General features: G+C 45.2%; 1 protein-coding gene across 2 annotated transcripts in view; it reads left to right on the forward strand.

Moving 5' to 3' along the window:
• Tuft1 (tuftelin 1) overlaps positions 1-25,903 on the forward strand; it is a 42,352-nt gene extending 16,449 nt beyond the window's left edge. Inside the window, exons 2-13 of one of the 2 annotated variants that reach the window (XM_055609089.1) lie at positions 2,146-2,220; positions 2,580-2,681; positions 6,435-6,521; positions 7,209-7,298; positions 9,033-9,098; positions 13,569-13,682; positions 16,796-16,924; positions 17,430-17,524; positions 21,730-21,835; positions 22,691-22,774; positions 23,772-23,872; positions 24,419-25,903. In XM_055609089.1, coding sequence (XP_055465064.1) covers positions 2,146-2,220; positions 2,580-2,681; positions 6,435-6,521; positions 7,209-7,298; positions 9,033-9,098; positions 13,569-13,682; positions 16,796-16,924; positions 17,430-17,524; positions 21,730-21,835; positions 22,691-22,774; positions 23,772-23,872; positions 24,419-24,482 — 1,113 coding nt within the window. In that variant the 3' untranslated portion in view covers positions 24,483-25,903. The remainder of the gene's footprint in view (positions 1-2,145; positions 2,221-2,579; positions 2,682-6,434; positions 6,522-7,208; positions 7,299-9,032; positions 9,099-13,568; positions 13,683-16,795; positions 16,925-17,429; positions 17,525-21,729; positions 21,836-22,690; positions 22,775-23,771; positions 23,873-24,418) is intronic. The other variant, XM_055609088.1, reaches the window with a different exon arrangement.
• Positions 25,904-26,177: the final 274 nt, after the last annotated feature.

Genomic DNA, 26,177 nt, shown 5'->3' on the forward strand with positions numbered 1-26,177 from the left:
GGTGGGATTATATACGATTGTCACTACTTAAACAGTGAGCTGATATAGCTGATATACTGGAGCCATCAGGCCTGGAGAGTTCTGCTTTGAGAGTTCAAGTTATAAACCTGATTTTCTTATGAGCTGTAGTTTCACATTATTCATTTGGATTGGGTGGCTTGAAATGGTAGATGCTTTTGTTTGTTGTTTTTCCTCTTTTCTAGGAATTCGTCCATTTAATCTAAATAATTAAATTTATGTTCAGAGTTGTTCATGGTATTACTCCATTCTTTTGATGGGTATAGGGATTGTAGAAATATGTCTCATTGTCTTTGCTGGGAAGATTGAAACAGGATTTTACTGTGTAGCCCATGCTTGAACTTGTGGTCCTCCAGTCTATACTTCATAGGAGTAAGGATTATAGGTGTTATCCACCATGCCAGGTTTCATGCAGTGTTGATAATTGAACCTGGGACTTCATCCATTCTAGTCAAGTATTCTACCAAGTGAGCTACGTCTTCAGCACATAAATACCATGGTTTTGTTGTTGCTGTTTTGGGTTCTTTCGAGGCAGATAGGCCTGGCTATCCTGGAAGTCACTGTGTAGACCAGACTGGCTTTAAATCCTCCTGCCTCTCTGCCTCCTGAGTGCTGTAACTAAAGGTGTGTGCCTTTAGTTACTCCCGTCTTCAAGTGGACAGTTTCTCATTGAGACTCCTTCCCCAGTGTCTTTCCGAAGCCCGGGGTCTGCTTCCTCCCTTGGGGTGTCTAGGCACTGATACATACAGGTGCTGGACTCAAAGGAATGAAGCTTAGCCAGGCGAATGGGGAGGGGTCCCCACTATCTCTGATACAGTTTTTTCCAGCGATACAGCTCCTCTTTATTGAGGTGGGGGAAATGAAGGCTATGAACCTTAGGGAAATAGGTTGGGGTTTTCAGGGTGAGTGGACATCAATTGAGGAATTCCAGTTGTTAGCTGGACATGTCCTGGTCACCAGGCTACATGACTACCTCAAGGGTGTCAGAGGTGGGGGTCGCTAGACTAAGTGGACCTGGAACTCGCTATGTAGACCCATCTGACCTCGGACTCAGATGTGCCTGCTTGTGCCTCCTGCCTGTTCAAGGTCGCTTTCATCCTTCATGCCCTGCACACCCATCTTCTCCTGAGGTTCGGGGTGCAGTCCAGTCGTGGAGTGCTAACATGGATGGATGAGTAGCTTGGGCTCCATCTTTAGCACTGCAAGAAAAACAGGAGGGAAGGAAAAGGGAATTTCTATCTTCTCTCTACCCTCACTGTCACAGACTGTCCCAACCCTTGAACTGAGTCCCAGAGCGGCTAAGTCCCTCAGGCACCTAAATTTCTAGCCTCCTGCTTTCCTCTCACTCTTGTTTTCCTTTCGGAGGCTTTTAGTTGTTCTTACAGGTGTTTAATCTGCCCATTAGGAATGAAACTCTCCACTGTCCTTTGAAATTAGGCTGATCTCAGAATAAATGCCCATTATTGTGCCTTCTGTCATTTGGATAATTTCTATATGGCCAGTAGAGGCTCAGTTGGATTCATGTGTTTGCTGCTTTGTGTGCTGTTTGCTTGTTTTGTGGACATGTCTTACTACTGTACTCCAGGTTGTTCTTGAACTGATGATTCTCCTGCCTCAGCCTGTTAAGTTCTGAAATTATAGGGATGTGTTTGTGTGGGTGTGTATCTCCATTCCCAACTTGGGATTCAGGAACATTCTTATTGTTTGGTTCTAGAAGACTATCCTAGGCTTCAAAACTTTCTGGCTGGTTGTCAGGGGTAAAAATTCTGGTGTCAGGAACCACATATACACCTATAATCTCAGCACTGGCAAAGTGGGGGGCAGGAAAATCACTTCAGGCCTGTCCTGTGCAACACAAGACCCAGTCTCCAAACAAGCAAAAATTCCGGCTTTGAGGTGATTGTCCAGGAAAATTTCTCCACTCTCTGGGGACAAGCAATCCATGCCCTGTACTCCTGTGATCTGAGAATCAAGGTATGTCCCTGGAACCACATGGAGCTATGTGCTTATACAGTCATTCTCCTGTGTGATGGACAGAGGCTGGTAGAGACATGCCAATACCCAGGCTGGTTGTTCTTGTAGGCTCGAAAGGTAAGGGGTCACTGTTGCTGTTGTTGTCATTATTAGGGCAGCGTGGACATTCTCAGACTGACTCTCCAGGGTGAACTGGCAAGAGATGAACTTGAACACATAGCTCAGAAGGTATCAAGGTGTCTGTTGGGGCAAGGCCTCCTCTCAGCCAGTTCTTCCTTGCTGCCAACCCCTCACCCTAATGTTGTCTGGAGCCACCTCTGTTGCCCGCAAGCCTGAGAGCATCTCCTTTCAGACAGACCCAGCTAGATCAGCCGCATGCTTTGGGAAGTGGGAGACCCCCACTAAAATCAAAACTAACCCCCGTTTTCTACTAATGTCCCCTGTTGTGTGTCCTTGTTGTTGTGTGGCTGTTCTTGGAGGGAAAAGAAATCAGAGTGAAGCTTTTTGTAGGTCTCCGTGTGGGTCAAGGGCAGGAGGTCCTTGTTGCCGTGTGATATCTGAATCACTTTTCTCCCTCTCTCTGGCAGGCGGACAAGAAGACCTATGCCACACTCTCTGACCGCTCTTCAAGTCATTCTCTGGCGTCAGAACTGGTGGAGTCCTGTGATGGACATGAAGAGATCATCAAGGTGAACTTGGTCCTTTTTCTTCTGCTTTCCCCCTTCAGGTACACGAAGGGAGCTGATGACTTACAGCTCATAAACTAACTGGGAAGAACAGGGAGATGCTAGCTCCTGTTCATCTCCTACAGGGATTTTACACCTAGAGTTCAGAGCCTGTAGTGGGTGACTTTGGCTGAACCAGGCATGGGGATGAAGACTTGTCCTTCTTTTCTAAAAATAACTTTAGAGGAAAAAAAAAAAAAAGAAAGAAAAGAAACAAACCTTTAGAAGAGGCTGGGCAGGTGGCTCAATAGTTAAATGCTTGCTTCTCTTGAAGAGGACCTGAGTTGGGTTCCCAGTACCCATGTCAAGTGGCTCAAAATTGACTGAAACTCCAGCAACCAAGGAATCTGATCCCCTCTTCTGGCTTCCCTAGGCAACTGCACTCATGTGCAGTCTCCTACACAAACATATATCCAAACGTGTAATTAAAAATCGTTAAAATATGTGGCTGGGGAAATGGCTTAGAAGTTAAGAGCACTGGCTGCTCTTCCAAAGGCCCTGGAATCAATTTCCAGAACCCACATGGCAGCTGCGATTGTCTGAGACTCCTGTTCACCAGGTGATCTAATGCCCTTTTCTGGGCTCATAGGGCACCTGACACGTGGTGGGGTTCAGACATAAATGCTGGCATAACTCCAGTACACATATAAATATTTATTAAAATATTTTTTAATTAAAAATAACTTTATAATATAATATATACTTAGATAATTCACACATGACACAATGAACTCAGTTAAAATAGTCAATCACTGTTTTTTTTGGGATAGCCATAGAGTTATAGAAACATCACTGCTTTAAATCCCAGGGATTTTTTGGTTTGTTTTTTGTTTTTAATTAGAGACCAGGTCTATATAGTCCAGTTTTTGTCTCAGACTTGCAGTATTCCTTCTGCCCAGCTTCCTGAGTCTTGCAACCTCAGATGTATGCCAGCAGGACTGGCTTCAAAATCATTTCCAGTTATTTCTTCAGCTCTGCCAATGTCTTTCTAGACTTACGTATTCTGGCTAGTTACACATGGAATTAACAGCATGTGACCTGTTTTCTTCAGTTTGCTTCCTTTTTTAAAATGTCTATTTCTAATGAATGGTAATTGCATGTATTAGGGGGACTCAGTGCGACCTTTCCATGCATGCATTTAGCATGTTTTAACAGTTGGATCGGTAGTTGCTGTACTGTCAGCCCATATGACAGTATCATCCTAGTTAATGGTTACTGTAACTTTGTGGCTAACTATGAAATAGTCCCTTAAGGGTTTTTTGTTTAGGTTTTTTGTTTGATGCTCAGGGTTCCTTAACTTTTTTTTGTGTGTGTGTGTGAATTTTAGGCTTAGTTTATCAGTTTCTGCAGGACTGTGTTGAATCTCTTGGTCAGTTTGGGAGGGATTGCTGTCTGAGTCTTCTGTACAGAAAGACAGGGTGAACTACAAAGTTAAATTTTTAAAGTTTTAATTTTTTACAAAACTAGTTTGTAAATTTAAAATAGAAAATTTGAATTTATTTCCCTATTTAAAAATACTTACTTTGGGTTTATTTATTTTATTCTTTGTGCATGAGTATTTTGCTTAAATTTGTGTCTGTGTACCACGTGTGTACCTGGTGCCACATAGAGGGTATCGGGATCTCCTGGATGGTTGTGAGTTGCCATGTGGGTGCTGGCAATCAAACCTGGGTCCTCTCTGAGAACAAGTGTTGTTACTTGTTGATCCATGTCTCCAGCCCCTCCTTTTGCTATGTTTTGTAGATAAGTAAGGTCTTACATTATAGGCTAGGCTAACTTGGAACTTGATATGTAACCCAGTTTGGCCTCAACTCTTAATTCTCCTGCCTCTGCCTCTCAAGTCCTGGGTTTAAAGGCATGAACCACTGAACCCAGCTTTGGAAGCTATTGTTATTACTATTTTTTTTTACTCCCCATTGTTTTGTTTATCTTTTTGAACAGATGTTAATGTGGTGGAGGAAACTTATTGTTACAATATTATAATTAAAACCATATATTATTACCTCTTTTTTTCTGTTGTTACTTTTAAGATAGGATTTCACTTTGTAGTTCAGACTAGCCCAGAACTCCTGCCGCAACCTCCCAAGTGATAGAATTACGAGTGTGAGCTACCACACCGAGCTGTCAATGGAATTTTACTTACTGCTTCATTTGTTTGTGCGGACATGTGTAAGGGTGAGTGTGCATGTTAGTGTGCGCGCGCCTGTGCACCTGTGTACCCACGCAAAGAGCAAAAGAGGCCACGTGGGTGTCCTCTGACACTGTCTGCCTTTTCTTTTGAGGCAGAGGTCTCTCCCTAAACCTGAGGCCTGTGTGTTCTCAGCTCAACTGTAAGCCACCAAGCCCTGGTGATCTCATCTGTGCCCACTGGGAGCTGGGTCACAGGCACTTGTGGGGAAGCCAGCTAGCTCGTCACCTTGGTGCTAGCACTCATGATTTCAAACAAGTGCTCTTAGCCATTGACTCATCATCTCTCCAGCTCCTGTAAATGAGATTTCATCTTTGGATTGCTAATTGCTAGAGTGTAGGAAGACAAATCAGTTTGTACACTGAAGTAGTGTCCTTCAGCCCTGCTGCTCCAAACAGGTCATTCCACAGTGTTTCTTAGGCTGTTCTCTCTTTAAGGTTATGTCATCTGCAAATAGGCATTGTTTTACTTCTTCCCTTCCAAAGTGGAAGCCTTTAATTACTTTGTTTTCCTTACTCAAAGTAATTGCATGCTTCTTGAAGAGGGCAAAGCTACCCCATAATCCAGCAGGTAACCACTGTAAACATCTTGCTGTAGACGCTTGCAGACATACATGTGCACTTTTTTAAAAATAATTTATTTAATTTTATTCTATGTGCTTTAGTGTGAAGGTGTCATATCTCTTGGAATTGACGGTACAGACAGTTGTGAGCTGCCGTTTGGGTGCTGGGGATTGAACCTGGGTCCTTTGGAAGAGCAGACAGTGCTCTTAATCACTGAGCCATTTCTCCAGCCCTTTTTTCTTTTTCTTTTTTTTTTTTTTACATGTGCACTTTTTAAAAAAGAAAATGAAATTGTGTTCATATATTCTGTCCTATCGTCTCCTCCCACACCTAATGACACATTGTAATGTCTTCTGTGTCTATAAGTATCTGGCATTTTAGTGACTACATAATGTTCCATTAAAGACATGATTTATTGAATTAATAGCTTATTGTTGGACATTTTGTCCTTCTTCATTCATTCGCAACCATATCTCCTGCTTGGCAGAACACAGATGTGTTCTAACAGTCAGAGCGACTTCCTCAGCTGGAGATGCTGAAGTGTGCTGAGAGAGCATCAGGCCGCCTTCAGACCTTTTTTTGTGGGAACTGCAGGACTGAGTCAGAGTTCACCCTTCCCGCTGCTTTTCCATCAAGTTACACTGTGTGGCTGAACGTTCATGCTGGTGTGGTTGTATATTGTCGAGCGGAATTTGTTGTGTTAGGATGAGTGTCTAGAAGTAGATTAAGTAGGCCCAAGAGTAATACATTCTGGGCTGGCCGTGGCTCAGCTGGAAGTGCTTGTCTTGAATGTGTGAAGCCCTGTGTTTGTCCCAGCACTACTGCCCTGAGTAATAGGAATACAGTTAAGCTCTTCTGAGCTGGATCACCAAATTGTCACCTGCTAAGTTGGTGGTATCGGTTTGTTCCTTTCGCCTGAGTATGAGCTATGTGTTTCTTAACTAAACAGTGCTGTCTTTACTGCAGGTGTACTTGACGGGGAGGTCTGGAGACAAGAGGATCCATGAGAAGAACATCAACCAGCTGAAGAGTGAGGTCCAGTACATCCAGGAGGTGTGGACCCCTTTCCTTGAGGGAACACCTACATTCTCTGAACCTTACAATTTTGGGACTACCTTCTCTTATGGGTTCTGATGGTTTTTCTTTCTGTTCTTTTTATTGTCACTGAAGTGCCCCATTCCCTCCTGTGTCAAATAGTATATAAGTATTTTTGTTATTTGTGTTTTGAGAGGGGACCTTTCTGTGGAGCCCTGGCTGTCTTGGTACTTACTCTATGCAGACAAGGTTGGCCTTGAACTCTGCCCACCTCTGCCTCCTGAGTGCTGATAAATAGCATTTTTGACCTTCTGGATCTAATCCATTAATGAATAAATAATTAAGTATCCTGTGCCTAGCTAACTCAATAGTCTGAATGGTCAGCCACATTCCCCAGTGTTTCCCAGCCCCTGCCTGGCTTATGTATCTCCTTAGCACTTAGCACTGGATTCCATATTACCCATTTATTTGTCTTTTGTGTCATGTGTCTTTTCAGCGAGCATGTCAGCACTGCCAGGGGAGGGGATTAATTTGTGTTGTTTGTACAAGAGAGACAAGATTGCCAGCTGGTTGGGCACAATTCCTCTGTCTGCAGCCCCTGTGTACAGCTATGCCTGACTGAAAGTGGTATGGGTTGGGTCTGTGACCCAAAGGTTCTTAGCTTTCCCTGCCCTGAATCTCAAGTGTCTGGCCCTCTTTTTCCAGGCCAGGAACTGCCTGCAGAAGCTTCGGGAGGATATAAGTAGCAAGCTTGACAGGAATCCAAGAGACTCTCTTCATCAGCAGGAAATACAGGTACTCTTGAATGGTGTTGACTCTCAAGATGTGGCCAGGAAGGGAGAGCATATCAGGGATCTGGCTTCCTGAGAACTCTGGGAGATAGGGTTTCTTAGCACACAGTGCAGAAAATCTTCTATGTAAGTCTTTTTTTTTTTTTTCTTTTTTTTTTTAAATAAAGATTTACTGTTTGTGTGCTTATTTTATTTTATTTCATTTGTGTATTTGCTTATTTTTGAGACAAGGTCTTTCTGAGTAGCCCTAGCTATCCTAGAACTTACTATGTAGATGGCTTCAGGCTCACAGAGATCCACTAGCCTCAGCCTCTCAAGTACTGGGATTAAAGGTGTGCACTGCCACACCCAACTAAGATTTATTATTTTTATTTTATGTGTAGGTATTTGCCTGCCTGTTTTTATGTACCATGTGTGTGCCCAGTGTGCCAGGAGACTGAGAGTGTTAGGTTCCGGGAACTCAAGTTACAGATGGTTATGAGCTGCCATATGAGTGTGGAGAATCAAAGCTAGGTCTTCTGCAAGAACTGCTGTCTCTTCAGTCCAGTCTGTTATTTGTGGGCTTGGAAACTCCTTAGGGGTTCACCACCCTGTCCCTGTGACCTTAGTCTGGCTTAGGGTGTAGGCTGCGGAGCCATCAGCAACAGAGGAGCAAACATTCCATCAGTCTTCTCTGGGAAGGTAGTGTAGATTCTCCTAAGAGCCAGGAAGAAACGTCCTCAGAGACAGAGCAGTGTCTTCTTGACCCCTCACTTGGGCTACTGAGACCAGAGTTCTGTGTCCTTTGTTTGCCTTTTGGTTTGAGCCAGGTGGTCTTTCTCCAGCAGGCTCCTCCCTGGGCTGAAGGGAGTAGTGGCCTAGCAGGTGGTGCCAGATGGGTTCCTTTGTCTTGTCAGGGTTTCGTGTGCTGGACATTTCCACATTCATCTTGTATTGGCTGAAAGCAGCACTCTCAAGGCCCGTTGTCACACCTGGCTGGTGGGAAGCCCCTTGTCAAGTGGCACCAGAACCTTTTGTGCACAGTCAGGGTCAGGCCACAAAGCCCAGGCCCCTTGTTAGCACAAATCAGAAGTCACACGATGAGACAGTCTGCCTTTGGGTCAGACAGTTATAGTGAGAGCTTCTTTCTTGATTTATGCCTTGTCAAAGCCTGTCAGGATCCCCTGAAAAGAAGAGTGCAGTGTTTATAGCAAGTGGGGCTTGTGCTCCTGGGAGGGATGTGGCTCACACATTTTCCACTCCTCTGCAGGTTTTAGCCTGAGGTCTATCTCATCCAGCTCACAAGTTATAATCCCTCCCAAGGCCATGCTACCCTCTACTTTCCGTTTTCTTGTGAAGCACTGGGAATCTTTTTCTCTTGCTCCTTTCTTCTCTTCTGCTTGTTCCCTTCCCACTCCTTTTCCTACTTCTTTTTCCTCATTCCTTTTTCCTCTCTCTTTCCTATAAGATTTTTAAAAGTTACATTTATTGTGCATGTGAGCGTGCACACATGTGAATCTGTGTATGTGTATGCACTCATGCCATGACACACATGTAGATGTCAGGGATGACTTGTAAGAGTCAGTTTTCTTCTCTGTCAGATAGGTTCTGGGGATTGAACTCAGGTTGTCAGGTTTGGTGGCAAGGGCCTCTGAGCCATCTCTTGGGTCTGCAGGGTTTGACATCTAAGAAATATAATGCTTCAAACTTTCTTGCTTGGTTAAATTGTTAACCCCTGACTTTATTTTTCTTTAAACAGGTGGTACTAGAAAAGCCAAATGGCTTTAGTCAGAGTCCCATGACTCTCTACAGCAGCCCACCTGAGGTAGGTAATGGGAGAGGCCTTGGTGAGCAATGTTTAACCAGTGGACAGCATCCTCTGCTCCCTGCCCATCCCACCTCGTACTTATTTGGTATAAAAATCAAACAACAGGGCACAGAAAAGGCAAACATTCCCCACGTTAACTGCATAGAAGCAGCCACTGCTGGTGTGTGGGTCCTCCTAGAGTGTTGTCTCTGACTGGCTGCCCCTTAGATGAGCCTTAAGAGCTTTTAAGGAGTTGATGCCTAGCTCCCCTCCCTTGAGTAACTTCTGAGATGTGGCCTGAGCAGGAGGACTTCTTTATGTTCATGAGTGTTTTGGCAGCATGTATGTGTGTGCACATGTGATCCCAGTCTCCACAGAGGGCAGAATTCCCTGGAACGAGTGTTACAAGCAGTTGTAAGCCACCATGTGGGTGTAGGGAGCTGAACTTGGATCCTCTGGAAGGGCAGGAAGAACTCTTAACTGCTGAGCCATCTCTGCAGCCCACCATCAGGATATTTTACAACTCTTTAAGTGATTCTAATACTTATCTAAAGTCTAGTTTCCTATGCAGATGCTTATTTAAATACTGTGCTTATTAAACACAACGTATGTTCATACATATTTAGGACCATGCTAAGCTCATTCTTGCTTACTTTCCCCCTAGCATGCTCTGTAAGCACTTTTATTCCTGAGGCATATCCCCAGACTCCTGGTTTTTGTTTTTGTTTAAGTCTCTTATTTTTTTATTTTTTTGGGGGGGTTAGGGGAAGGACAGGGTCTCTATATAGTGCTGGCAATCCTGGAACTCACTATGTAGACCAGGCTGGCCTGTAAGTAACAGATCTTCCTGACTCTGCCTCCAGAGTGATGGAACTGTTCAGCACCATGACCAACTTTAAGTCTTTTCATGTTAGTTCATAGAGCTTTATTTCATTGCTGTGTTTTAAAAAAAAAATGATATTTGTTACCTTGTGTGATTAAATCATAAGATATATTAACTGTAGAAAAATCTTAGAAATTCAGAAACACAAGAAAGTAAAACAAGAAAAATTTAACAGCTTTAGTCTCTGTCAGTGGCAGCAGTAGCCTGTAAGCAGCCTAAGGGCATCACTCCCCCTTAGGGACTGCCACTGAGGAGGAAAAGCCAGATTCCTATTTGCAAAATAATTGCAGGATTGGTCAGAGTAAAACAAAGTTGTCAAGTTTATTAGTAAAGATGAGGATTGGTACATATTTCAGACTTCAATGTAGGACATCAGGGAAAGCGAGAGGCTTAGGAAAAAGCACACACGGGCGTACAGGGATGGCCAGCTTAGTGTCTCTACAGTGGCTGTTTGTGATCTTGTGGCTTTCTAAATTACATTGCTCAAAAGATATAATTTACAATATAATTTGAAGACTAAGCAAAACTTAAGTTTTAAGTTTAAAGATTAAGTAAAAATATATGAGGTGGCTTATTTCTTGTCTTAAAGAATTTTTTTTGTAAATGAAATTGTCAAGTGGTATAAAACATTCTTTTTTACATTTACTTATTGTGTGTGTGCATGGCCATATGGATGCCCATGTGGTGTGGAGCTCAGAAGACAGTCTGGGGGACATGGTTCTCTCCTTTACTACATGGGTTCCAGGCATCAAGCCTGGTGAGGACTGCCAGCAAACCCTGTTACCCACTGAGCCATCTGATCATCCTGTGAGGTTTCATGAGGTCTGGATTTTTGGGATGAGAGAGAAGTGATAATTTGGTCATGTTTACAAATATTTTAGTCCAAAGTAAGCCCAGGTGCATTTGTTATTTTTAGCATCCTTGTTTAACTACCTCTTAGGAAAGTGTTCATGTTTCTGTAAGCACTCTTAGCGTTATCAGTTCTGTTTAAGGTTTTGTCTCCAGCCAGATTCCAGAAGGAAGGGTTTCTTTCTCTTCCCATGGCTTCTCCTTTTTCCTGTCTCTCTATCCTGTCTCATCCTCAGAGAGAAAAGGTTATACTTTGGTAAAGTTTTCTCTTGTCTTTTCATCCGTGCAAATACTTAGTTACAATTTTGAGAGAGAACCACACACCACATTTCTTTGTCTCCTGTTTCTTTGGTGGGTGGCTTTTTGTTTGTTTGTTTTGTTTTTAAGGGACTCTGTTCACTTGGTGCTGAGAACTGAACATAGGTCTCTTTAGTAATTATGGCTTGTACCACTAAACTACACATTCAGCCTGAAGGCTGATTTGGGGGGTTTGGGTGTTTTGGGCCTTCATGTATAGAATTGAATCGCACTTATCCATTAGTCACGGCACATCATGGTTCATCAAGGCCTCTCACTGGTTGAACTGTTTTTTTTCTAACATTCCCACTGACTATAAAATACTTAACATATGGCTTTAAATATGACTGTAAAGTGTTTTCAGTTTATGTGATAGATTTATATCTTTTTTCCTGTTTTTTAAAAATTGTTTTGAGAAAATATGTTTTTAGGGTCTATGAACTTTACTGTATAAAATCTGGTTTGTTGAGTCACAAATGATGGCACATGCTGATAATCTCAGGATTTGGGAGACTGAGGCAGGAGGGTCAATGTCAGTTTGAAGCATAGTTTATTATTTGTTCCTCTCATATGTAGTTTTATAACTTCTTCTTTTGGTGTTTCATATAATATTACAAAACCTCTCTGTAGTGCTGGGAATTAAGCCAAGGGCCTTTTACATGTTCAGCAAACAGTCTGCTATTGAGCTGAACGAACCTCTGACATTTTAATTAATGACAAAAAATATATCTTCATGTCATTGGAAGGGTCCTATGAGAAAAGAGTTGAAATAAATGTGTCAGGGGTGTATCCAGGGGCCTGTCGCAGTGTTTTCACTTGGCGTAGGTGCTAGAGTAAGGCTAGAGAGGAATTGACAAGGTAACTTAATTAATGTTCAGATTTTAAGTATGGTTCCAGCCTCATGCTTAATGTTAAATGTACAGCTTGAATTGTTCCTCTTCCACCAAGCACCATATTTGGCAGATAAGTTATTGGTAATAAATTATAGTAACTCCTGGCAGTGTCTGCCTCAGTGCTTCTCACTAGCTCCAAACTGTACCAAATATTGCCTTCCCAACTTTGGAGCTAGCCTGTGAGCTAGGGCGTGGTGAGGAGTCTTCCCCAGGAGTAAGGAAGAATTAGAAGGCTGGGAAGCATCTCCTTCCACCCAACAGAGATTTCTGTGCAGGCAGGGGTGAAGAAGGTCTTGCTGCTTCCACCATGTAAGACAGGAGTCTGTGCCAGACTCTCAGGGAGTTATGGAGTTGTGTTTCATGCCTTTGCAGCAAAATGAGAGTGAGCGAGACCCTACACGTCTGCTCAGCCCTTACCTCCGGCCCACGGATGGGTGTGTCTGGGAGGGACTGCTAGCAGTCACCTCAGTTAGACAGACACCCTTTTCTTCATCACATCAGATCCCTGAGCTTCATGCTTTTGCTCTAAACCTGTCTATCCAGCAACAGCCCTTTTTATGCTGATCTCTGTGTGAAGTGTAAAAACAGCGAAAGAGGTGCCTTTGGATTTCAGGGCTGCTGCCCTCTGTGATGGGAGCCAAATAGCCACTGTCCTTGGGGAGCCTAGTCTAAAAGGGAGGGCTTCAGTCTGAAACTGGGACTTGTGGTTCAGATCTTTCTTTAATCTTAGCCAAGGAAGTTTGATGGCCACAAATTTTGAGCCTATATATAGTGAGTTCTAGATCAACCTGGGATAGAGGTTGAGGCCTTGTTAACAACAACAAAAAGTGATCTCATCTGGAGGAAGGCAGGGCATGTTCATAAAGATACTGTGTGCCCACACACACACACACACACACACACACACACACACACACACACACACCTGCTAAGGAGCCACTGAGATGGTACCTGTGGCCTAGTTTAGGTTTGTGCTGAAATCTCTGAGACCCACAAGGTGGAAGGAGAGAGCCACCTGCAACCTCCATAGTGTTCTGTGGCACACACTGCTACTCTAACACATGATATAAATGTGAAAATGTTTAAAAGAAACCATTCCTGCCCTGGTGATGGTGGCTCACATCCTTAATCCCAGCACTCGGGAGGCAGAGGCAGATGCAGATGGATCTCTGTGAGTTTGAGGTCTACAAAGTGAGTCCAGGACAGCCATGGCTGTTACACAGAAAAAAACCCTGCCTTGAAAAACCAAAAAGAAAAAGAAAAAGGAACCATTCCCTTGATGTGTTCAAAAGTTACTGTGTCCTAAATAGTTGGGTGAGTTGAGACTGGCCAAGTCCCTTAGGGATTAAAGGAAGAATGTTTTTGTGTAAACAGCTCAAAACTCTTGGTTGGCCTTCCCTGTGTCATGCTAATTCTTTTGTGAGGGTGGTCCCAAGTGTAGGGGGATGCAGGGGACTGATGTCAGATGGGGGATGGACACAGGACACGACAAGACAATGGACGGACCTTCTCTTACCAAGTCATAGATGTGGCAGCTTTTCCTTCCTTTCTGTGCTCCGGTTCTAGGTGGACACCAGCATGAGTGAAGATGTTGAGAGCTTGAAGAAGACCGTGCAGGAATTGCTTGCCAAGCTGCAGGAGGCTGAGCAGCGACACCAGGCTGACCGAGTGGCTTTTGAGGTAAGATCTGGCATCTGGAGAGAAGGTGGCCTGAAGGACTGGCTCCTGGCTGAAGGGCCAGAGACTTTCTCAGCGTGAACTCTGTTTTCCTGGGTGGACACCAGCCTAGGAGAACCACAGTGCTGTGAAGCCTTGCTCACCCATCTGCCTTTGCTTTCCTTAGAGGTAAAGTGCTTGCTGTCCAAATCTGGCCATAGTTCAGAGGTCAAGTCTTTTCTTGTTCTTTTCCCTGCAGTGCTGAGGACTGAAATGTCTGTCCCGTGTGCGTGCTAGGCAGTGCTCTGCCACTGAGCTACATGGCTAGCTCTTGAATGTGAGATCTTGATTTTCTGCTCTGCCGACATTGGGTATAGTTCTGGTCTGGGACAGCAGACATTCAGAAGTCATTGCTGTCATAAGGTTCATGGTGTCGAGGCTCCTTGTAGGCAAGGACTGTTGCTGTGGTGTTCACAGACCCTCAGTGCCTGGGAGGTATTTCATCTGTGTGAGACAGTGAGTGAATAACTCTGTCTTATCAAAGAAATAGCTGTTCTGGTGGACACACAGGACTTTGTCACCTTAATCATTGTTATAGTTGATTTCTTAAATTTTATTTTATGTGTTTGGCTGTTTTGTCTGTATGAATGTGTGTCACATCTGTGCCTGGTGCTTGAGGAGGTCAGAAGTAAGCATTAGAGCTCCTGGAGCTGGAGTTTTAGATGGTTGCGAACTGCCACGTGCGTAATGGGAATCAAACCTTCGTCCTCTGGAAGAGCTACAAGTGCTCTAATCCATTGAGCCATCTCCCGCCCCTGTTATTTTTGAGGTAGGGTCTCATGTAGTTCACAAGGGCTTTGAAAAACTCCTGAGTCTCTTCCCAAATGCTGGATTATAGAAGTCTGTCATCATGCCTGGTTGGATTTTTAGTTTTTATTTTTTTTATTTTTGTGGTCCTAGAGATGGAATGCCTACTAGGCTTCCACACTACCAGTGAGCTACATTTCTAGCCTGTAGTTGATTTTGTAGAAAATGACATTCATTTTTTTTCATTCATATGTGCGGTGGGTAGGGAGCTCTTTACTGCCGTGGCGTGCATATGGAGGCCGGAGAACAGTTTACTGGAGTCAGCTCTCTCCTTCCACCATGTGGGTCCTGGGGATTGAATTCAGATCATCAGATTCGGTGGTAATACCCTGCTGAGCTTTCTCACCAGCCCAGTCCTTGCAGCTGACTTCCTTAGAGCTGATTTCCAGTTCTGTTGGAAGAGTTCGCGAACTAGACTCCGCGGCTGGATTGCGCGAGGCTGCATGAGCGCTTTCTTTGGCTGGGTGTAGAAGAGGGAACTAGACTTTGTTTTTCTCGGTGCTCAGTTTCCAAGCACACTTTCCTATCATACGTAGTTTGACTTGGGATGATTTTAAAACGATTTTAAGTTTGTGAGCAAAGCAGCCATTTGGTAAAGGCATTCTCAGGGAAAGGCTTTCCCATGAGACAGTTTAGATAATCTGATTATTCACGTATCACCTAGATGACTACCTATTTCCTCTGTTCTTTGGAAGAGATACAAGGCAAGGAAGCTGGAGCTGCAGCCCTGAGCAGGGTTAAGGTTTTGGAAACATTGAGAAGTGGTGGCATTCCAGACACGCTTATCATTTCTGACTGCATGTGGTAGAGCCTGCTGTTCCCAAAGAAGAGCTGCCTGAGCATCCGCTGCAGGCGCAAGGCTGGGGATCCCAGCAGTTGGGATAGCGGGACTGTTCTTTAGACGTCTGCAGCAGCTGCCCCTTAGGTCAGGTTCCTTCCTGTGGGCAGAGTGGGCTGAGCTACTGGGATAGTCGTTTGGTTTTTGTTGTTGTTTGGGCCTGTTGGTTTTTGTATGTTTGCTTTTTGCACCTCTGATTCTATGGTGAGATTTAGATCATGGCTCTGTTAACTCCATGCTCTGACATGAGTCAGCCTGCATATGGTGTTGATGTACTGAAATGAAAACCCTTTTTCTAAGTTCCTGCCCAAGAAACTGGCTCGTTTTAGGCTGATATCTGTTATTGAGGGTTTCTTAACCTTCCTGATGAGTAAGATTGTCCAGTCTGCTTTTCTGAACCTGGGGGTATAAAGGGCAATTGGTAATTATAAATATTGCCTGTCATTTAGTGTGGGTTCCTGCTCTACTGGCTGCCTACTTTGAAGAGGGATTTGGCTAGGGCGGGTGTGCTCTGTGGACAGGTCCCATTATACACTTTCTGCATCAGGCTTTCTCTGCTCTGATTCTGAAATTGGGAAGAGCCAGACAAACTGGCTGCTTTCCGTCACCTAGGCCTCCCAGAGCTTATCTGGATTCTCTTTTACCAAGTGATCAGGTGACTGGGAAGCAGAGATGTGGGTGGTGAAGTACCCAGGTGGTAGCATGGGTCCTGCCGCTCCCTACCTTTATTTATGATGGGAGAGGATTAAACTAAATGAACACCAGTTTTATAGAGCCCTGTCAAGCAACTGGCTGTGTGCAAAGAACTTTGTGGCTCTTTGGAAGCATGGAAGAACCTGTGTGGCATGAACTTGCACTGTACTCAGGGGTTCACTGACTCTGAGAAGAACCTGCCCAGGCCTAGGGGCTAGAAGGAATATCTGTGGGACTTGAGGGAGGCATTGGTGAGATATAACTAGAGAAAACAAGGCAAGTTCTTTCTTTACCTTCTCATCGTAATGATTAAAAATTCTGCTGTTCATTCCAAAGTGCTTTCTTGTCTGCTGAAAGACAGACTCAGCCTACTGCGGCACCTGCGGCAGGCACTGTGTTGGCCTTGGCGTGGAGGAGTGAGGAAATGGAAGGATGGGGATGTGTCTCCTGAGTTATTTGTTTCTGAGTAGCAGGGAAGCCACAGCATTGGGTTAAGCTTGGTCAGCACTGGAGGGGTTATGGAGGTGTGGAATATGTCAGTGAGGGGGTCTTGATGAACTGTGTGCCAGTTGACCTTGGAGATGGAGTTAGTCTCCACAGTAGTTCTAGATGGGGATGAAAAGTGACAATGTGCTCGCCGTAGTTGCTTCCTTTGTCCCATCGTGGCTCTGAAGCCATCCAGGTTCTTATCTGTCTTTGCCCTTTTCCTTCCACCATTGAACACACATCTGCATCATAGATCACACTCAACCGGTATCAAAGAGAAGCAGAACAGAGCAATGTGGCCCTTCAGAGAGAAGAGGACAGAGTGGAGCAGAAATCAGCAGAAGTTGGAGAGCTGCAGAGGCGCTTGCTGGGGATGGAGACGGTAATGGTGATGTTCCCGGCTTCAGTGTCTAGCCCTGGGGCTGGAAGGGACCTGAGGCTTCTTTCCCTAGTACTCCAAAAGCATCCCTTCCTAGCAGCCATGCACATCCCTTCTGACACCTTCCAGCACTTTAGGAATGAAAGGTGTGTCATCCAGCTTCAGTCTCTTTCCACTACATGTGACACTGTTCCCACCTTAGACTCTTCTTAGCAGCCATTCACTCCACCTGTTTCATCCAGGATTGGCCAGAGCTTGCAGGTGGGCTTGCACAATGCAGGGCCTGCTTTTCCCTCGGGCAGCTGGGTGAGGCTGGGAAGTTTCTGTATGCTGACAGTGGGAAGGGCTACCCCTGACAGGGGAGGGAGCCCATCAAACCAGCCTGGCCTGCTGCTCATTGGCAACAGTCCCGGGCCCAGTAGCAGCCAAGCTGCTGTTTAGTTACACATCTCACCCCAAGCTGTTGACGTCTGTTCCTGCTACAGGCCTTTTCTTTTGTCCCACTCAGGAGCATGAGGCCTTACTGTTGAAAGTCAGGGAAGGGGAGATGGCCCTAGAGGAGCTTCGGACCGAGAACGCTGACTGCCAAGCAGAAAGAGAAAAGTAAGGGCCCTTGTTCACTGTAAAGCTGGGTGTAGGGAAGAAAGGGCGGGCCATGTAGCCTGTTCTCTGGAAGGACACTGGTGCTGATGTCAGATCTTCCGCTCAGTGTGCTTACGCAGGGTAGAGCCCTGCCCAGGCAGATACTGTTCAGAGGGCTGCCTTCTTCAGGGAGCTCATTTAATGTGTGGGGCAAAGACCTAAAGAAAAGGATTTTTGTTTTTAGAGGTAAGGTCAGACGGAGCTGAGGAAGCATGGGCTATCACAGCTCTCAGTGCAGGAGGGTTCACTGGATGAATCACTCCGTACTTCTTACCTTTAAAGCAGAAACACTGGAAGTTCTAGAAGGTCATGTAATTTCTCCAGTCTTTTGGAGACAGAACGAGAACGGGTAGCCTCATGAGGACTTTCTGTTGCTCTAAGCAGTTCAGATAGAAACCAAGCACTACCTGCTCTCCTCAGAGGCCTGTAGGGGATTACTGAGCATTCTTTGCCTCCAAGGTTAGAGGGTTTGGCAAACTTCCTCTGAGGAGAGGAGATCAGAGGTTCCAGATTAATGGGACCCTCAGCGCAAAGACTGTTTCCTGCATCTTCAGAACTGAATGAGACCTTGACAGGACGTGGTGGCACATGATTATAATCTCAGCACGTAGAAGGCTAAGGATTGCTATGGCTCCAAGGCCAGCTTGGGCTGCAGAGTGAAACTCTGTCTCTAACTCACTTCACTCCTTCTGGATGCAGTAGTGGTAGTTTGTACCTATTATCCCAGGTACTCAGGAGGGAGAGGCAGGAGAACCATGAGATCCAGGCCAGCCTGGGCAATCTAATATAGTTTGGCTGAAAAATAGAAGAACAACAAGCAAACAGTTAAATCTCAATGAGCCATAGTAGGTCTGATCACCATTATATAAATGACCCTTTTCAAAGTCAATAAATATTACCTAAAGGGCCAAGATCAGCAGATACTGTTACAGCCCCTCTGTCTTCAGAGGGTCTTTTCTTTTCCTTAGAGAACCCAGGTTTGACCTTTCCAGCATGGAAAATGTAGGCACCTTTTTATTATAGCCTCCTTTCTAGTTTGATGTCATATCAAAGTAACTTTAAAGGAACAGTTAGAGCTATGTTAGTGTACTTTTTATCTTATTTTATTTGGGTTTCTTATACCTCTACCTCTCTTCCAACCCTTTCCACTGTAATCCCTTCCAACACCCCAATATCAGGTAGGAGAGAAAGGTGATTATAGGGGAAGAGGCATCATATGTCTCTTTAGGCTACTTCCTGTTGTTTAGGAACATCAGGTTCCTTGCAAAAAGTCCAGTCTTTGTAGTCAGGATGTCTTTAACTACTTCTCAAACCACAACAACAAGGAGCAGCGGGGGGGGGGGGGGTAGCAGCAGCCTTCTTTTGAGCACTTCTATTCCTCTCTGGACTCTGGTATTTATTTCCTGAGTCCCCAGAATTAAACTATTTGCAGCTAGCAAAGATCACATCCTTCTCAGACCCTGCACAAGGCAAATAGTCTGCTGCTGTGCACAGTCTGAAACAGCCCTGTATCTCACACCTGGGATTAAAATGAAAACATGTTTATATAACATAACTGAGTTTTTAAAGAAACCAAAACTCCCACTACAGAACTGGGAATGGTGGCCCACACCTTTTATCCGGTGGACAGGAGATAGATGCAGGTGGATCTCTTTGAGTTTTAGGCCAGCCTGCTCTACATAGCAAGATCTAGGCCATCCAGGGCTTCACAGTGAGACCCTGTCTCAAAGAAGAAGACAAAAACCAGGAAATTGGAAATGTCTCTTTACTGAATATTTACAGTCTTATTTTGTTGCCATTGGTCCACAAACAAACAATAAACAGTTATTTGGGGGGACATTTATATTGTATTAGGTATCCTAAATGATCTGGAGGTAAAGTCTAAGGGAGGGTGCACACGCACAGGACACAGGCAGATACTAATGAGAGACAGAAGTACATGGGCTGGGGTTCTATAATTGTTCCCCCTTGGGTTCTGAGGGATGGCTGTGTGCACACTTCCTCCTCCTCTGTATGTGAGATACCCAGGCCACACTGAGAGAAGAGCAGAAGGAAAGGATGAGGTAATACTAAACTAATGCTCTGGAAGAGTGATAGCAGCTTGCCCTCCTGTGGAGCACTGGGGGTGCTAGAATGCTAGAAGTTCAGGAAGGGGCCGTGTCAGGGGCCCTGTAACCAGCTCACCCCGAGGGCTGCCCATCTTCATTTTGTTTTGTTTGTTTGGTTTTTGTTTTGTTCTGTTTTTATTTTGTTTTTGAGACAGGTTTTCCCTATGTAGCTTTGGCTGTCCTGGAACTAGCTCTGTAGACCAGGCTGGTCCAGGAACTCACAGAGATCCTCCTGCCTCTGCCTCTTGAGTGCTGGGATTAAAGGCATGCACCACTGCACGCAGGTAGCAGCATGTACTTGTTGATTTCTTCAGGCAGAACTGGGAGTATCCAGTGCCTGTGGCTTTTCAGAGATCTCTGGCCATTCTCAAAAGTGACTAAGGAAAGCTTTCTCTCCTCACAGCACTACGACATCAAACAGCTCTCTGCTTCTCTCCTGACACTGACTGTGGTTCCCACGATCTAATTCAAGTCTGAGACTATCCCACACATCAGGGGTTCAGTTCTACTCCCACTTTAGCTGACAGTTAAAATTACTGTGCTCAAGGGCACCCATCCACCTTTCCCATTTGCCTTCAAAGTGTGTGTGTATCCAGTTGCCTCCTCAGGTTCAAGAAACTGTTGTAGTGACAAAGCAATACTATAGGTTCTTTCTTATTTTTTTTTTTTTTCAAGACAGGGTTTCTCTATGTAACCTTGGCTGTCCTGGACTCAATTTGTAGACCAGGCTGAACTTGAACTTACAGAGATCCGCCTATCTCTGCCTCCCAAGTTCTGGGATTACAGGTGTGCGCCCCTGCACACATTTACCGTAAGTTCTTAATGGATTCAGATGAACAACAGATGGAGTGTTGTATAAGGTCCAGAGGGTACAGTGCTGCTGTCCCCAGAGAGTTGGTGTATGCTGTCCAATTGGCCTGTGTATGTATTACACTTTGTTCAAAATTTAGGGGATGTTACAATGTGAAGGCATGTTTGGTTTCTCCCTCAGAGGTGGGAGAGGGGCTGAGGTTTGTAACATTTTAACTAGCCCCCATCCTGCAACTATCTGTAGACCCCAAGCAAAAATCATTTCCTTAGTGTACTTAAGATCTCCTTAGCATTTCTGAAGATTGCAAACATCTTTCAGAAGCTAGAAATCCAAGACCAGATACATGTCTCCATCACTCCTGTGCTTGGAAATTTGTAAGGGTTTGAGGGATTCTCTGTCAAGAATTAAGGACAGAGGGACTGGAGAAATGGCTGAGCAATTCAGAGGACTAGCTGCTCTTCCCAAGGACCTGGGTTCCATTCCCAGCACCCACACGACAACTCATGCAACTCCAGTTCTAGGGATCCAACAGCCACACATTCAGGCAAAGCACCAATGCACATAGAATAAAAATAAACCTTTAAAAAAAAAAGAATTACGGCCAGAGAGCAGATATTTCTTACTGAGGATCTTGGCTTTATTTGCTTAGAATAATCCTAGTTTCTACTTAAATCTTTTGAGGTAAACAGAAACTTACACAAGGCAGCCAACTTTCTCCTGACTTTAATACTGAAAAATTTTAATAATAATGTTAATATTTTTAAAAATATTAAGTTTAGTATTAAAATATTAAAGGTGTGATGTGCACACCTTTAATCCCAGCACTCAGGAGGCAGAGGCAGGTGGATTTCTGAGTTCGAGACTAGCCTGGTCTACAGAGTGAGTTCTAGGACAGCCAGGGGAACACAAAAACAAAACAAAACCCTATCTCAAAAAACAAAAACCAAAGCCAACAATAACAAAAACAAACAAACAGATCCCTGCCACTGGCCAGGCATGGTGGTGCATGCTTAGCAATTTGGGAGGTTGAAGCAAGATAGTTCCTTTGAGTTCAGGGCTACCACCTGAAACAAACAAAACAAAAAAGCACCCTGCCCCCTAGTGGCTGCAAATGACTTGCCCTGTCTCTCGGCGGTGATGCTTTAAAGTGCCTGGTTACTTGTTCTTTAGGGCAGGCCACCAGGGCACAGGGACTCACATGTGGAGGCGAGTGTGACTTCACCGCAGCCTCCTGTCTTTATCCCCAGGGCTGCTGCTCTGGAAAAGGAAGTGGCTGGGTTTCGGGAGAAGATCCACCAGTTGGATGACATGCTCAAGAGCCAGCAGCGGAAAGTTCGGCAGATGATAGAGCAGGTAATGGGGGTGCTATCTTAGCTGCTCCAAATTTACCCTAAGCCTGCGCTTTTTTTTTTTTACTTATTCCCCTTGGCCACTTAGTGTGGTCCATGGGCATTAAGGCTGCTGGTTTCTAGAGTTCAGGTGCTGCTCTTTCTCAGTTGTTCCCTAGCACTGTTTTTACATTTAGTTTCTGCATTCTCATTGGAAAAGGAAAGAGGCTGGTCTCATTTATACTCTACATTTTTTGATAAGTGAGAAGTGGAGTCATAATAAACTCAGTTATTTGTGAAAATTATCAGTCTTCATGCATCCTGCAGATCTCTGCCTGACTGTTCTGCCTGACTGTTCTGCCTGACTGTTCTGCCTGACTGTTCTGCCTGACTGTTCTGCCTGAACATCAGAGTAGTGTGTGTTTGCAATAGGCCCAGTTGCTAAATTGTTTTGAGACCCTAAGATTCACCTCACTGAATAGGGAGGGCTCAATTCTTCCCATCCTGCCAGCTGCCTCCACATGTGTTTTGTTTACTGCCATTTCTCACTGTCTAGAACACTATGTGATGTGGTAAGCACTCGATAAATGTTCTCTAGACAAATGAATAAGTAATTTACACTTTTCAAAACCAGAAGGATTGGGTTTTGTATTGTCTGTTATGTCCTTTGGATTTCAGGCTGACCTTCCCTCTCACTCTACCACTCCTGTCTGGGTTTATAAGTGATGAAAATAAAAGTTTTCTAGAAAACTTGAGAAACCACCAATGAAACCATGAGAGGAGCAGAGCTCTCTTTTTGGCTCTGCTGGCTTCTCTGTGACCCAGGTGGAGTTTGGTGAGTGTATAGCTAGTCTTTGCCATGTTTGTTACATCTTTGCAGCTCCAGAATTCAAAAGCCGTGATCCAGTCGAAGGATGCCACTATTCAAGAGCTCAAGGAGAAAATTGCTTATTTGGAGGCGGAGGTTTGTGTATGGGAAAGCCCCCAACAGGGAACTGGGCTCTTGAGAAGCCTGGGCACAAGGAAGGCCCTTAGTCCTGTCCAGCAGCTGCTTGGAGCTGAGTATCTGGTAGCATTGTTCCATGGTAGCTGAGTTGAGAACTTCCAGGATACAGCTGACAGTGGTGAGACCTGTCCCTGCTGTAGAGTGCAGAGTAGCATGGTACAAGCCACCTACATGCACATTTGATCATATGAGCTTTGCTGACAGTGGAGCCAGGCTTTGAAGGAAGAGGGCACATTCTATGGTTGGCATCTCCTCATAGCTCTGATGGTGTGTTCAGTGACTTCCTAGTCTCATTTCTGCTTTGCCGCGGAGCCCTTCCATTCTGTTGCCCACCTTGAGCCAAAAGGAGATCACTTTGCCAGCCACTGTGTGATGATCTCTGTAACAGGGGAGACAGATGGGAGACAGGGTATTTAGAGAAAGTGTGGTCTAGAGTTAAAGATAAAATATGTTGGGGAAAACCGAAATAAAACCAAGATTATTTGGGCTGGAGATATGTCTCAGATGTCAAGAGCATGCGCTCTTCCAGAGGACTTGAGTTCAGTTCCCAGCAAACACATGTGGCTGCCCACAACCACCTGAATGTCCAGTTCCGGGGCACCTGACACTTTCTTCTGGGACTCCAAAGGCAACTGTATGCATGTGGCATACGTATAAATAAAAAGTAAAAGTAAAAACAAAAACTACAAATATTTTAAAAACTAGGCTGTTGACCAAGGCATATGACTATTTTAACTGAAGACAAGAAGCTATGTTCAAGAAATGTATACAGAGAGGAGCCAGAAGTGACTGGTGTTGCTGAGTTGCTGAGGAGCAGGGACTCAGGGCACAGGGTGAACTGTTCTGATGAAGATAAAGGGAGGGGAGAGGCCTATTTAACAGGAGCATCCATGCAAGTTAAACAGGGCCTGGAGCAAGCCAGAGAGACCCACTGTAACCTGTGCTCACCTTTTAGAACTTAGAGATGCATGACCGCATGGAGCATCTGATAGAGAAGCAGGTCAGTCATGGGAACTTCAGCACACAGACTCGTGCCAAGACAGAGAACCTGGGAAGGTGAGTACGAGCGGAGACTGGGCTCAGGAGGATGGGAGAGAGCGAAGGAGCTTTGTGAAGCCTTCCTTGATGAGTCAAGGAAGGCTCAAGCCCAGCTTTCTGCCCTGCACCCTGGTCTGAGTTCAGCAAGCTACTTTCTAGCCTGAGAGGACCGTGCATAGCTTATGGAAGTATGCGAACCCCCAAGATTGTATGTGAAATTTATTTATAGTATTTGTGTATTGCAGATTTGTACATATATTTGCATATTTCTAGAGGAGTGTTTTTTGTTTCTAACAGATTGACAAAAAATGCCTCAAATCTCGGGGGGAAAAACCCAAGAATCTCTGCTCTGCCCACTTCTCAGTTGTGTAACTACCCTGTCTTTACCACCCTTGCCACCGGATAAGTGTGTCATACAACAGCTTCCCCTCCGTGTTATTGAAAATCATTGTTTTGAGCTCTTAGAACTCAAGAGATGAGGCAGCCCTGCACCATGTAGGGGAGGCTCTGGGAAGTACTTCGGATGCAGCAGCACAGCCCTCAGTGTTCACTCTCTCTCTCCAGTGTCAGGATATCCAAGCCTCCCAGCCCTAAGCCTATGCCTCTCATCCGAGTGGTGGAAACCTGAGCTGCTAGGACGTGGAAGCTGCCATTGCTGTCGCCTCATCCCTGCAGAGAAGCCCACCTGTAGGCTGTTGATGCTGCCTCTGACTTCCTGACTACCCTGGTGGCCCCAGGTCTTGGGCTCATGGCCCGGGCTCTTGTCCTGTGCTTGCTAGCAGATGGGGCAGGACCGTCTGTCTCTTTGGGACCCTGCAGACCTTGAGAGGACAGTCCCCTGCTGGCAGAAACGGGCCAATATCCTCATTCACAGTGTTTTTCCACGTAACAGAGCTTCCCTGCTATGTACACTGGAGTCTAACTGCCCCCAAGCCAGGCCCTCATCAAGTCCAGAGAAGTGACTAAATTTGTCTCAGCCGGAAAAGCTGGAAGCACAGATGTACAGTGATTGGAGGGTGTCCTGGGGGAATGAAGTTCCTTCGAAAACACAGCTCAGTTCTTAGCAACAAACTGTTTGTTTTTCCACTTGGCTCCACCCTTGTACCATGCTGACCAGGGCCTCCCACAGACAGCCAGTGGAGGCTAGCTGGCCTGGCCTGGTCTTAACCAGGGAACCTAAGCGAGATAGCCTTGCCCTTCTAGGGACAGAGGAATGTACATCCAGGGAGCAGTTTTTAGCAGGAAGATTCTCTAGGGCCATGACTAGTTCGTGTGGCTTCTCTACTGCAGAAGGTCCCAGGCTCTGGGTTCCCTAACCCAGAGCTAAGAACTGTTTCCACTGAGTTGCATCAGTCCCAGCAAAACCGCTACTGTATTTATTCTGCTAAGTTATTGCTGGTTTTGCTTACATCTCATAATTGACCTGGTACCAGTGTTCTGCAGCCTTCTGCTAAGTATTTGGGTTTATCTGGACGTGGGGGAAAGTATTCTGGTGGGCCTGGCTGGTTCTACAGTGGTGTACTAACTCCCCATGCCTTCCCTCTAGCTAGCTGCTGCTTTTTACTTCTTCCTCCAGAGTGGACCTGTAACTCAGGAGGCTAGTGTCTGTCCCCAAGTGTGTACTTTCTGGAGACTAGGGCAATCAGGAGTGCTGGGGGGACTGGAGTGGGTTCTTCTAACCTCTTGGAGCCCTTCCAGTCCACAACAACTTCTACTCCAGCCCTGAATGACCCTGTAGCTCATTGTGTTTCTTATTGTGTGGTCTAGTAGCCTCAACAGTGTTCAAGCATATGAATGTGGGACCATAGGAACAGTTTTAGTCTTAGATCTACCTGGGTCATAACCAGAAGCCTTAAGTCTGTGTGTTTCTATGTCATGAGTAGGCCCAGGGCCTGTCTTTGTCTATACAGTGTCCTGAGACTCAGGCAGACTCTCTGCAGAATGAGGAAGTTCAACATGATCTCCGTGTCCCTTCAAATTCTTTTCCTGTCTGTAACACAGTCTTTGTATGGTGACTTTAATAAATTATGCTAATATGTCTCTTTGCCTTGTGGGCCTGGTCTCCTTTTACTTCTTAGAGAGGATGAAACATAATATGCCATCTCTCGAACGTGGCATTGTGCTGTCAGCATCAGAAAGGTGTGTTACAGCTCTCATGCTATGATGTGTGGGGTGTTGTGGTATTCAGAAAAGTTAGAGTCATCAGGCTCGGTGGTCTAAACCTAGCTTTGACCCTGTTTGGGGCAGTGACCTTGTGGGTTCCCTGAGCTTGGCCATTCTGTCCTGATTTGGAACAACACTACCCAGATTTACAGGTCCTGAG

Source organism: Psammomys obesus, unplaced genomic scaffold (genome assembly GCF_907164565.1).
Source record: "Psammomys obesus unplaced genomic scaffold, mPsaObe1.curated_primary_1811, whole genome shotgun sequence".
In the NCBI taxonomy this organism is placed as follows: Eukaryota; Metazoa; Chordata; class Mammalia; order Rodentia; family Muridae; genus Psammomys; species Psammomys obesus.